Source organism: Leguminivora glycinivorella, chromosome Z (genome assembly GCF_023078275.1).
Source record: "Leguminivora glycinivorella isolate SPB_JAAS2020 chromosome Z, LegGlyc_1.1, whole genome shotgun sequence".
Classification (NCBI taxonomy): Eukaryota; Metazoa; Arthropoda; class Insecta; order Lepidoptera; family Tortricidae; genus Leguminivora; species Leguminivora glycinivorella.
In genome coordinates this window covers 22,600,377-22,614,745 of record NC_062998.1, presented here as the reverse complement: position 1 = coordinate 22,614,745, position 14,369 = coordinate 22,600,377, and the positions used below count along the sequence as shown (strand labels likewise).

At 38.9% G+C, this 14,369-nt stretch overlaps 1 protein-coding gene across 1 annotated transcript in view; it reads right to left on the bottom strand.

Annotated features, from left to right (window-relative positions):
- The window catches only part of LOC125241668 (protein takeout-like), a 34,544-nt gene extending 20,981 nt beyond the window's left edge, over positions 1–13,563 (bottom strand). The window contains exons 1-2 of the mRNA XM_048150246.1: positions 13,307–13,563; positions 9,260–9,351 (exon numbers count right to left, since the gene is read on the bottom strand). Coding sequence (XP_048006203.1) covers positions 9,260–9,351; positions 13,307–13,379 — 165 coding nt within the window. The 5' untranslated portion in view covers positions 13,380–13,563. The remainder of the gene's footprint in view (positions 1–9,259; positions 9,352–13,306) is intronic.
- Between the last annotated feature and the right edge of the window lie 806 nt (positions 13,564–14,369).

Sequence of the window (14,369 nt, the reverse complement as noted above, 5' to 3'; positions counted from 1 at the left end):
ACCGATTTAGATTTAGCTTTTTTTGTCTGAAAGCTGAGTTAGTCGGGAGTGTTCTTAGCCATGTTTCATGAAAATCGGTTAACTATATCGCGGTCGAGGTTTTATCAAAATTTTAATTTTGTGGCTAGGTTAGTTAACTTGCAATTTTTTTTATCCTGTTTTAATGCGACTATGATAAATTATAGTAATTTTCTATGACTACGACAAGTAAGTAATGACCACTCGTTTTTGATTCTGTTAGTAGAATTTAAATTGCTGTAGTAGTGGAGATACTATTGAACGAATTTTACGAAATCGAATGGCCGAGATTCAAAAATCGGCCCGCAGATGGTGATTTTTTTACGCACTAGTGCGAGAAGTGGTTCATTTTTTGTCAGGACGAAACTTCGGAGGGCCATCTGTACTGAAAAACGTCGTACGATACACGTGCGAAATATTCCTTTTTTTTTCGCACTTGTATCGTAATATTCGTAATGTACTATAATTCTAGCTGAACTTCGTTGCTGTTTTATAAGATGGTTTTGATTGGATCTCAATGCCCTTGTACAGCAGTTATGATCTCTAAGTTCTCTAAGCTAGGAAAGGAGCGAAAGGATATCAAGACAGATGCATCTAAATGGCAAACTTATAAAATAACTGCTATGAGTTCCTTGTTTATTGCGGAAACGACACAATCCTAGAAACAGAATATAATTATATTTTCCCCTCACTAGCTCGGAAACACGTGTTTTGTCCTTTAATACCAGCGGGTAAAAACGCATTTTATCCACTAGTGGGTAAAGTAATTTGACCTTGAATAAAGTTAAAATAACTGCTTTAAAATTGATAAAAGTAAGTGAATCTAGTAATAAAGATGTTTTATCACCTGTGGAACTACTGGAAGCAGTGATAAACGCATTTTTTTGCTTTGTAGTTTCCTCGCTATAGTGAGGGGAAAAGTTTTGTGTTACACTCGGGTGCAAATGTATTTTACTTCTCGTGTGTTAAAAAACTCGCAAGTTCAGGATTCTATTCCCGAACCACTCGCTTCGCTCGTGGTTCAACTATAGAATCCTTTCACTTGCTCGTTTTTCAATTCCACACTCGGCGTTAAAATACAACTTTGCCCCCTTGTATAACAAATAACTATTCTTTTTGATTTATCCGAAATGATTAACCTCTGTCACGATTACGTGTGTGTTAACAGTGATAGCGGGGTGAGAGATAATCAGCCTAATTCAACGTCAGTATACACACTATACACAGTACATAATAGTTAAGCCTAGTCAAAAATCTGAAAATGAATTCTCCGTAACTTTTCAGTTCATTTGTAAGCAATTAAGGATCCGTTGCCATTTCAAAAATCTTCTGCTGCGTGACGTTGACGTGTCTGTTACAGATGACGTGCATAATCGGTTTCCATGATATTTGCTCGGAACAGGGTGGCTAGCCGAATGGCACAATCGCTCACGAAACGCTCACGAAACGAAGCGCTAGTAGATATCTATCTCTATCGCGCTTGCGTATTGGCGCGACAGAGCCAGCGGCGTATGGCTTTCGTTTGGCGTCGGAGAAATGCCATTCGGCTACGGGGCCAGGCCGAATGGCATTTCTCCGACGCCAATACGCAAGCGCGATAGAGATAGATATCTACTAGCGCTTCGTTTCGTGAGCGTTTCGTGAGCGATTGTGCCATTCGGCTAGCCACCCTGTTCCGTCAACGTTAGGCACTGGTCCCACCCCGAGCTAGTAAACTATGAGCTATCGGCTATAAAAACGACCAAAAGAGAATCACTCTCATAGTTTACTAGCTCGCGGTGGGACCAGTGCCTTATGACTACCTACTTGCACTGAGACTGACTGAAATAGCCATAAAGTACCATTACTTTCGTGAGTTTCCGTGAAAATACGAAGGAAAAGCATTTCGCACTACGAATACATCTGTAACTGTCGTTGATGGAACTGTTGTTAGTTTAAGCTATTAAATTGTTCAAGTCATTTGCTTATGATCCATTGAAATCGTACATTCAGCCTTGCATCAAATGAGGTAGTTCTAATTTTTTATACATATTGTTAGGGATGAAATAGTGATGTCAAATCCGAGTTTTCCACCTCGAAAGCCCACCGGGTCATTATTAAATACTTGAAAAACCTTGACTTTTTTTGGTTTTTCTCATATTTCACCATCAAAAACTTTCTTAAGGGCTAAAGTCATTATGAACAATTTTAAAAATAATAAATTACCAATAAAATAATATAAAAAGTATCTTTGTGGCCCTAGTAGTTTCTGAGATACGCTTAGTTAAAGTTTTCACAATTTCATAAAAACACAGTGTACAGTCATATACTGAGGGTGAATTAATGTTATGTCCTTAAACTACTTAATAGGACACGGGCATGTCCTTAAACTACGACAACCAACGTTAGTAGGTCCCGCAAGGGGCCATCTGGTCTGCTACCAGTACCACCCTCCCGCCGAAATCCAGGCACCAAATAGCCTTGCTGCGTTTCATCTATGTACAGTGCCAGTGCCTTTGGACGATGATTGGGTATCTTATGTCTTATGTCGCTTACAGCTAGTCATTTTGGATCCTAAAGTTTACCGGACCCAGTAGCTCACGCTGGAAGGTAGCGAGATCCGAGGCACGGTCTTGTCGGTGGCCGACCGCAGGAAGTTGGGGGCCAAAGCAGTAAACGCATGCAGCACCTTGACAACTAGTTTTCACCCACCCCGTAGCCTTCAACAACATGAAACGAAAAAGAAAAAAGAATACAAGTAAGTGTAAACACCAGCGGCACTTCCTCTTATTGAAAGTGCACCTCACCAACGTGCACTATATCGATCTGGGTCTCCACCATCTTGAAATCGAAAAGCTCATCAAAACATCATCCTCCTGGCTCTGCAATGTATCCAAAGCGGCGAGTTGGTATTTAGCTGAGCCGTCCCGCAGGTGGCTGCAATACTACGTATATGATCGGAGTTGAGCTTTGTAGAGCATGGAGAGTGGATCGACATGGATTTCACCAGACAGTGGCCGGATCCCAGTGGAGCTGAGACCGAAACCGAGTGCCTATTTGGATCAGTTGTTAGCAGAAGGTCACTTTCCTGGTTTCCGCTGTACGTCGGTAGACACAGGCATACGATCGCTTTCTCAGAGCCCAAGTAAATAATTATCCACAAAGCGGACCCCTCACCACCCCGGATCAGGTCACCTCAAAGAAACAGAGGCGTTGTAGAAAATGCCGTCGCGGATGTACGCACAGACCCCAGCATCTGCTCTGAACTTGTCCTCCAGTGAGTAGCCTGGGTAGTTGATGTACGCTGCGTCCGCTGGGTTTTTAATTTGCGTATTCGTCAAAAAGAATATGTGCGGCTTTTCGATTTCAGGATGGTGGAGAACCGGATCGATATAGTGCATGTTGGTGAGGTGCACTTTCAATGAGAGGAAGTGCCGTTGGTGTTTACACTTACTCGTATTCTTTTTTCTTTTTCGTTTCATGTTGTTGAAGGGTACGGGGTGGGTGAAAACTGGTTGTCAAGGTGTTGCGTTTACTGCTTGGATCACTTGAACTAATCAGGACAATGAGGAGCTCACTTAGAGATTGCCTCCTCCTCCCATCCAGTCGCCATATCTGGCACGGTGGAGCTATTCGCGGATTTTTCACTAGGTGGCGGGGCAGCCTTTTGCATGTGGCTGCCGTACAACTGGACCTCAACTTCCTGCGGTCGGCCACCGAAAAGACCGTGCCTCGGATCTCACTACCTTCCAGCGTGAGCTACTAGGTCCGGTAAACTTTAGGATCCAAAATGACTAGCTGTAAGCAACATAATTGATACCCAATCATCGTCCAAAGGCACTGGCACTGTACATAGATGAAACGCAGCAAGGCTGTTTGGTGCCTGGATTTCGGCGGGAGGGTGGTAGCAGACCAGATGGCCCCTTGCGGGACCTACTAACATTGGTTGTCGTAGTTTAAGGACATGCCCGTGTCCTATTAAGTAGTTTAAGGACATAACATTAACTCACCCTCCAGTATATGACTATACATTGTGTTTTTATGAAATTGTGAAAACTTTAACTAAGCGTATCTCAGAAACTCCTGAGGCCACAAAGATCCTTTTTTATATTATTTTATTGGTAATTTATTATTCTTAAAATTGTTCATAACGACTTTAGCCCTTAAGAAAGTTTTTGATGGTGAAATATGAGAAAAACCAAAAAAAGTCATGGTTTTTCAAGTATTTAATAATGACCCGGTGGGCTTTCGAGGTGGAAAACTCGGATTTGACTTCACTATTTCATCCTTAACAATATGTATAAAAAATTAGAACTACCTCATTTGATGCAAACCAACCCCCCCCTGAAACATACGATTTCAATGGATCATTAATGATGACACAATATTGTTTTATACTTCACCTCAATACGAGTAAACTGCCTTTCAAGGTGAGGTGCAGTAGGTGCCTACCCAGGTCAGAAGAATTTTTCAAACATCTGTTAGATGGCTAACGGGTTTGCTATAGGAAAGCGTTGCCGATAACGTACGGCGGCCGTCTATACAAGTGCCGTAGCCGAATGACTTTTCTGCGACGCGAAACAAAAACGAAACGCCGCGAAAGGTAGTCTGGCTCTTGAGTGGCTCTGTCAGGCCAATACGCGAGAGCGATAGATATAGATATCTACGTCATCTACGAGCGTTTCGTTCGTATGGTAGGCTTGTATGGAATATGGAGACGCCGCTATATGACGGCACCGCTACCCTAGGAAACTCTGGCTTTGCAATCTTTACATAGGTGATTTTGTTCTTTACGCTTTACGCTAATAACCTACTCTACTCGTACAATAATAATATAGACGGTCAAGCAAATGTGAAACGACGGTCGGTCAAACAAAGAGGTGCCAAATTCAAATCTATAGGACGTTACACCTTCGCCCCTACAGTTTTCATATTTGCCTCTTCTGAGATCGGTATACCTAAGATACTTTGAAATGCGCCTATATCTAATTTATTTATATTTAGTGACACAATCAAATGTTGTCTGATATTTTCGTTCCGCACACATTCCGCTAATACATGCTGTACATCTTGCCAGTGGCGTAGCGAGGGGGGGGCCGGGGGGCCATGGCCCCGGGCGGCACATGACAGGGGGCGGCAAAATCGGCAATTAAAAATTATAACATAGAGACAGAGTCGCAGCATAAGTGTTCCTTTGTACCTTTTTGTTACGGAACCCTACTAATAAAAGAAAAATTAAATTATGAGACCAACATTTTTCAAATCGCGCTGTGAAACGCGCCAATTCTCTGTTTTGTGCTGGCGCCAGGGGCGGCTCACTCCGCGATTCTATCGCCGCGCTACAAGTACATCCTCGCGGCCTACTCAGGGGTGGCGCGCGTTCTCACGGAATGCACGTTCGCACTTTCTATTGTTAGTTTACGTCGCGAGGTTTTTTTAAGCGATGTCCGCGTGTTGAATGGCTAATAATACTTAGTTAAATAGACATATTGAATAAAATAAATACCATAAGACATTCTTACACAGATCTACTATTGATTAAGTCCCACGGAAAAGTTCAATAAGGCTTGTGATGTTGGAACTTCCAAAATATATAAATACAGTATATATACCTAGAAAGTTCCCAAGATTTGAATATAATAGTATAACATTTTATGTGAGTATTAGGTAACCCTATCACCGGACGCCGCGCACGTGCGGCTCGTTTCTTTGTAAGAATTTTGTAGGTATTTAAAAAGGCGGCATTTCGGGAACATCAAAGCAGTGGGCCTTCTGTACTTGTACTATTATATATTCTGTGCTGGCGCCGAATCAACGCCGAATACACCACGGCTGCGAGGGACGCGGGGCGGGGGCGCGAACGGCCGCACGCTGCCGAGCTTCCACGAACTATAGGCGAATGTTCGAAGAACTATGGCGAAAGAGCTTAAGCGGCAGCTATATTACACGATAAAACACCTTATCTTCATACAGTTAAGCCTTACTTTGTAATGAATGGAGTTTTATATTTTTGTACTTACGACACATGAGTACCTACTTGAGTTGAGCAAACAAAATTCGTCATTTTGTTCCGAAGTTTCGATTTTAAAAACTGCAATTTTTACTTTTTAGAGTTCTTAGTGCTAAGTTTAATTTATAATAGGAAAATATTACATTTGATCTGTGGATTGATATTCAATTCACTTATTGTCAAATTGAGTAAGTGTCTATTTTAAGCATTTTTAGGGTTCCGTAGTTAACTAGGAACCCTTATAGTTTCGCCATTTCTGTCTGTCCGTCCGTCCGTCCGTCCGTCCGTCCGTCCGCGGATAATCTCAGTAACCGTTAGCACTAGAAAGCTGAAATTAGGTACCAATATGTACATCAATCACGCCAACAAAGTGCAAAAATAAAAAATGGAAAAAAATGTTTTATTAGGGTACCCCCCCTACATGTAAAGTGGGGGCTGATATTTTTTTTCATTCCAACCCCACATGTGATACATTGTTGGATAGGTATTTAAAAATGAATAAGGGTTTACTGAGATCGTTTTTTGATAATATTAATATTTTCGGAAATAATCGCTCCTAAAGGAAAAAAAAGTGCTTCCCCCCCCCTCTAACTTTAGAACCAGATGTTTAAAAAATATGAAAAAAATCACAAAAATAGAACTTTATAAAGACTTTCTAGGAAAATTATTTTGAACTTGATAGGTTTAGTAGTTTTTGAGAAAAATACGGAAAACTACGGAACCCTACACTGAGCGTGGCCCGACACGCTCTTGGCCGGTTTTTGAATATGAATTGAATGTTGAATAGTTTTGTTCCATGTTTGAAATATTTCTCGTATGTTATGTGCGTAAGTAAACAATAATACTTTAGCTTAGTGGTAAGGCCACTGAGTAATATTAGACGGTCAACCAAATTTTAGCACTAAAAAAATCGGCTAAGTGCGAGTCGGACTCGCCTACCGAGGTATCCTACAAACTTTCAATAGTTGAATCATCAAATGGTATTCATATAACTGTACAAAAGTACAAACTTGACTAAATCCCTCAAGACTCAATTCCCACATAAGTAATATTTTAATATACAATTTTATTGTTAGACAAGACAAAGAAAATCACGATTCGACTTAAATAGTTTACGACATGTAAGGACGCTCCTGAAGCGACCTCATTATGTCAGGAAAAACGTGATGTAGGAAATGAGCGTTCAACGTACAGCGATATCTTTCGGCAAATTAAGTAAACTAATGTGTGCGAGCTAGTATGGACGATGATTTTTATGAGATAATTGTTTATTATGTGAACCGATTTTAACCATTATTCCTCTCTTTGAAAGCAAACACTTTCATTTTTATTCTGTAAAAAATACAAGTACAATAAACACCCGCAAGAGTGTTCAAATTGAAAATGTAAATCTGGAAGGATTTTTTTATAAAGTAAAAAAAAAAGTTCACATTTTTTTCCAAAAACAGTTTTTCTCCACAATAAAAAAATTATGAAAAAAATAGTTCTGACTTCTGATATGTATAGTTTGAGTTCTTTCTAACGATAACCCACTTGCCCTAGTAAATTTGAAATTTGTAGTCTTCCTCCCTTTTATTTTGACCATTTTCTGTATTTACATTAAAAAAAATATACTTTCAATTCAATCTCTACAAGATTAACGATTTTCATAAGTATTGCAAATTTAAAAGCGATAGCATAAGTAGATATCGAGATATTAAATAATGTGACAGACAGACAGACAGACGGACAGAGTCGCACCATAAGGGCCTTTTATTTGTACCTTTTGGTAAGGAACCCTAAAAAGGCGCGAAATTTAAATTTTCTATGGGAATTTAACCTTCGCCCCTATATTTTCAATATTTTTTTGAAGTGTCAGGATATGGTTCGTCGATGATTCCGCCAACGCCAAGGTTTAGGAAGGCACGCGTTTCAAGAAATTAATAACTAGCCGCTGAGCCCTCTACTTTTCAAATTTGCGGTTTTTTTTAGTACCAAGATTTGGTTGACCGTCTTCTTTAGTAGGAACTAGGAACAAAAGACAAAAGCTATTGGTTTGGATTACCTCAGAAAGGAAAAACGGATCCCTATAGGATCACTCGTGCGTCTTTCTGTCCATCTGTCACAGCCAATTTTCTCCAAAACTACTGAACCGATTAACTTGAAATTTAGCACACGTATGTCCTGTGACCCAAAGACGGACAAGCAATTTAAATTAAGAAAATTTAATTGTATTGTAGGGGTCACTTTTGGTTGATAAAAATGAAAATTAAAAATTAAAGTTTTTCAAACTATATTGTGTTACATTTTATCAAATGAAAGAACTTAAAATATTTTCTCAAATAATTTTTAGTCAAGTAATTTTCAAGTAATTTAATAAAATAGGTAAAAAATGCACAAAAAAAATACACGAGATAGCCTTCAATCTATGGATTACACAGGAAAGCCTATTATAAATCTATAGTCAAGCGTAAGTCAGACTTAAAAGAAAAAAAAAACTCAAATTTCACTCTCTGCCGCTGAAAGGAGTTACCAAATCTCTTGAAGTCTACCTAAATTAATTTCCGTTTCGTTTTTTAGAAATTGTTCAGAATATCCATTATTCCCAAAAATTATTTAAGTGCCTTCAAAAAACGAGGCGCTTAAGCCCTTCTTGTGGTGTACGGAGCCCTTACAACCATAGCATAACTCGCACTTATAATGACCAAATCAGAGGACCAAATAATCTAGATATGTTGATCGAGGGGCGGCATATCGGCAAAATTGGTGTTCGGCCCCGGGCGGCAACCACAGACGCTACGCGGCTGCATCTTGCTCGTGTCAGATATTTTTGCGGTCTTCATATGTAACATATTTAAATATTATTTGCAGGTGACTGTACCTACCTACCTACATTTGACCCGTAAATCACATGACAAAACTATGAATCGATATATACTTAATGAACTGTTAATTTTGTATCTAAGTAACAATGACATACATGATACAATACAGGTGACCCTCGCGCCGGCAGCTTTTTCGCGCAAAGAATTGATATTGCAATACAGCGCGGAAATGCTGCCTGCGTGATGGGCATCTTGCCGAGAAGCCAGCGCTGAGACTTTTGGTATTTTTATTTTTTAGATAGGTTAAGTTTTAGTTTTCTAAGTCTAGTATAATTTTAATAGTATAATTTGTAGTATGTATTTCTTCCTACATCTATTAATCTCATCATGTAAAACGAGGCAAAGGAACAATAAAAATTAAAAAGTAAATTGATGATTATTAACATACCTTAGATATTTTTGGGCGCAACTCGTCCACGGAGTTCATGATGCATTTGTCCACGTTGGGGTCATTGCGTTGGCAAATCTTTATGTAAGATGCTGAAACAGGAAAGGCTACGTATACAATACCTATATTCATTAACTTTAAACGTATATCATTATTATTATGATATATTAACAAAGAAGGTAGGCAATATACATTCTTTTTAGATAAATTTAGTTGATTTAGTTAATTTATATTATAAGTATTTCTACGTAGTACGTTAATATTCAGGTAATTTATATCCCAATATTTAATGGTGAATAGTCGAAGAGCTTCACTCACACCACAAGGAATCATGTGATAATTTTACTAGGGATTATTCAATTGTATCCATACAAAGGTACAAAATGATCAGTTACACAGGATCAAACTACATACAAAATTATTCAATAAGGTCGACTGGGGGGCAAATGTACTGGTCCATTTTTTCCATGTTTTACAATGTTTGCATTATTAAATAGAGTGTCCACCGGTTATATATGGTAGGCGTGTTCAGTGGATACATGTAGAACTCAACATCATAGTGTAATAATGGAAAAATAGACTAGTTACAATTGACCCCCAGTCGAGATTTGCCCCGCTGTACTTTATTAGTAATAGTGATAGTACAGTTTACAGTTATAGTTTAAGTACCAAACCTATGTCTTGTCCACTTATACATGCAATGTAAATACATTAAGACCACAGATAGATTTAGATTTTATTTAATAGATTAAGACCACATTTTGCATGCCTAACCAGCAAAATATGTCACTGTACAGGAATATCTTAAAAATGTCACCTTGTTGTACCATATTCTTTGCACATAAAGAATTTATTTATTTATTTATATGAAAAATGAGTAGATACCTATGCAGTTAAGTCTATACTGGTGATATACACAAATATATACATATGTATACATATTACATATAATATCTGGGAAGCGCTGGTGGCCTAGCGGTAAGAGCGTGCGACTTTCGATCCGGAGGTCGCAGGTTCGAACCCCGACTGGTACCAATGAGTTTTTCGGAACTTAATGTGCGTAATGTCTTTTGTCGCAAGTCGCTTTTCGGTGAAGGAAAACATCGCGAGGAAACCGAACTAATTCTAATAAGGCCTATATTACCCTTCGGGTTGGAAGGTCAGATGGCAGTCGCTTTCGTAAAACTAGTGCCTACGCCAAATCTTGGGATTAGTTTTTAAAGCGGACCCCAGGCTCCCAATGAGCTAATGCCGGGATAGCGCAAGGAGGATGATACATATAATCTATGATGATACATATAATATATGACATATAATCTATGAAGATACTGTGTATATCTCTTTAATTTTGGACACAGTGAAGTGGATTAATAGGATTATTTAAGACGCGTCGACCCTAATATAAATATTAATATTAGGGGACACTTTACCCAGATCAACCTAGCACCAAACTAAGCAAAGCTTGTAAAATACTATAACGATAGCTGTTATTGTGTTTTCACAAAATCCGATCCGATATGTACGACCGACACGACATCGCCATCTTTGATTTTTGCCTTTTGAAATCCTTCCGATATCGTATCGGATAATGTGAAAACGCACTTAGGCGACGATATACATACATACTTATTTTTATTTATCTATAATACCTATATACTTAGTAAGTCTTCTTGAAAAAACATAGTTGATTTCGAAACTAAATTTCTTTTTACAAGCTTTTATTTAACTTGGAATGCAAGTAAGTATGTATGTAAGTATGTATTTCCGGGTGAAATCTTGCGACTCCATTTTGAAGCAGATACTTTTTTTAACCGATTGAGCTTAAATTTTGCACACGTATGTAAATCACGTGACAATGCAATATTATCGTATCTGATCTGATGATGGACCATAAAGGAGGCCATAGGAACTCTGTAATGAAATGTCGTATCCCTATCGAGTAAGGTGTTTTTAGAGACGTCTCGGAGAGCAGCTGAAAGAAAAGTATAGTCGGTGATAAATGCTTGTGCTAAAAATGAAATTATTCTTTGTTATTTCAATTTGGACAGGCGTGGGTACCTACGTAAACAAATTACCTATTGTTTGGTCATTTTGAAGACGTAAAAATCACTTTCTTTTTAGCTGTTCCTTACGAGTATGTATCATTCATTACTTGTATGTAACTCCTTTGTTTGAACTAGGTGCTATGTTTTTGGTATACCTCAGTATTGTAGCGTAAGTATATGAATATGAAATAGGTAATGCGAGATTTCCTTTATTCGGAAGCAACATAGGATATCCACACAATGCGTGTATATTTGAACGTATACTTGTATTTGTGAAGCAGATAGATAATAATGTCACGGTTAAGGTAATCGGGAGTACTATTCACGTTAGAGTACGACTTTCGCTGAATGAGAGCAGTGAGTGGAGAGCGCGGCGGTGGGAGACGCGCGGGAATTATGTCATAGGTGCGTAACACACCTCGATGTAAACACTGACATGACACCGGGGCCGGACCAACCACCGCATAACCAACCAGGAAAACTAGTCAAATATTCTCGGCCACACGTCTAACAGGAGCCCTACAAGACGTGCGTTTGACAGCCGGTGATGGGAAAAAATATCGGCACTTTGCCACTCAACATGTGGATATTCCTTTTCAGTGCCGAACGACTCATCCTCCTTGCGTTATTCCGGAATTTGCCACATGTCATGTAAGCCTGGTCCGCTTTGACGACTAATCCCAAGATTTGGCGTAGGCACTAGCTTTACGAAAGCGACTGCTATCTGACCTGCCAACTTCCAACTAAGCCGTATTGGAATTAGTCCGGTTTCCTCACGATGTTTTCCTTCACCGAAAAGCGACTGGCAAAACCATCGTTTACCGACATTGCCGCTCAAATATTAAATTTGTAGTAAAATTAATTTGAAGGTCTTTCAATAGACATGGTCTTAAAGAATGTGGAGAAGCAATAATACCACAGGCTGTAAGTGTGCCAATAGATGGAAGGTATAATCATGTGACACAAGTCGAAGGCAATAAGATTGCAAGATCTTTAACGCACGGTGACCGTTATTATACCTTTTGATTTGTATGTGAAAACAATCCTTTTTTTAAGAATAATAAAATACTTGGCCTAAATACACTTTAGCTACTATTGACAAAAAACTAGGCAATATAAATTTAATATCAGTAATATCATTCCGCAACAAATATTGCCTCTACTGCGTAAGCTTTTGTTTTACTGTTAAGGTTAGGTTTTGAAGATTTACTAATTCAATGCATTAGGTATGCCAGAAGTTTTATAATTTACTGGTAAAAATAATGGCTTAGAATTAGGCTATCATGCTTTAATGGGTAAGTATATGTACATATAAAATAAACAGGGCCATATTTTGGACCAATCGGATTCCCTTAAACACTTCCACAATTAGTACAACCAACAGAGATGTAAACAGAAGATTCCACAGATATAGTATATATTACAGAGATGTACATATACAATATCATAAATGAAATCAATTTCCTAATATATAACTATTACGATGATAGCATAATTGATCCTCATACTTACGTATTTATTGTCATCAGATAGTACCCACCTACACAAAAACTAAATAATGCACAGGATAGTTCATTGGACACCAGAGCTGTGCTCTAGTGAACAAAAATATATATATGTATTATGAACAATATACTTTCGCCTGGTTAGGTAAATACGAGTATAAAGAAAGATATAGTTACCTCTATAGTAATTACTGTATAACGGTCTTGAAAACTAACATTTGACCAATACGTTATTTACCAGATAGTAGCCGAAATAATATAATCATTCGCTAAAACGTGCATATCAAACAGTAATACTTGCCTATGTAAAATTAAACGACATTAAATTATTATATGAAATGGTTTGTTCGAATGAAATCAACTTACAGTAAAGCAATCATACTAATGTAATTCAAATACGTAAGTAAAAGTACTCGCCTTACATAGCTACACGTATGTATGTTACAAGTTACAACGTTACTCGTATTATATTTATGAGCTCTACCCAAAGTACTTACGAATTTCAGCCGCTACGAAATGCAGCGCTATTAAAAGTACGGCAGCGGGCAACATGTCGATCGCCATAGCCATAGTGCTGGTGCTGAGGTTCGCGCTGGGTCAGCGGCGCCGGCGTGCGTAGTCGCGGTCTCAGCCAGCCCGGGCGCGTCGACGGCCGGCACTGTGCGCCCGCCGCGCGCGGCCCACCTCTCTACCACTCAACCTAAGGACACGCGTGATTGTCCAACCGCCCTGCTATTCTGGACTCGAGTCGACTTCGAGTGCTACTCCGCTCATAATGCGCCGAGTGCGAGCAAGATACCGGTACCGTATGTATCTCCCGCCTGAAGGTCGCAGTGTATAGAGAATCGTTGTGCGCGGATTGATGTGTTCCGTCGGTTGCGCCAGGGGAAACTACGCGCCTGCGGCTATCCTGGATGCGCGACGCAAGCTCTTCCGATCTTAGTGCGTGATTACATTGCGCAGCTTCCGCATTTTGTAATTATCCCACAAATCGTTAATTATATATGTTAGTAATATGTACATTCCTTAAAAATCCGAAGGTGGTAACGAGGCCGACAACTCGTTACTGTCTAAATGATATCTATATTATAGTGTGCTATAATTAATGTAATACCAAAGACAGACATATGTAACTCCGTATAGACGGATAAAATGTAAGAAAAAAATCGGCCAAATCGGTGTCAGGCCACGCTCAGTGTAGGGTTCCGTAGTTTTCTGTATTTTCTCAAAAACTACTCAACCTATCAAGTAAAAAATAGTTAGTTATATAGTTAGTTCCTAGAAAGTATTTATAAAGTTCTCCTTTTGTGATTTTTTTCATATTTTTTAAACTCCGCGGATAATCTCAGTGACCGTTAGCATTAGAAAGCTGAAATTTGGTACCAATATGTATATATCAATCACGCCGACAAAGTAGTAAAATAAAAGTAATGTTTTGTTAGGGTACCCCCCCTCCCCCTACATGTAAAGTGGGGACTGTTTTTTTTTTCATTCCAACCCCAACGTGTGATATATATTGTATATTGTTGGATAGGTATTTAAAAATGAATAAGGGTTTAC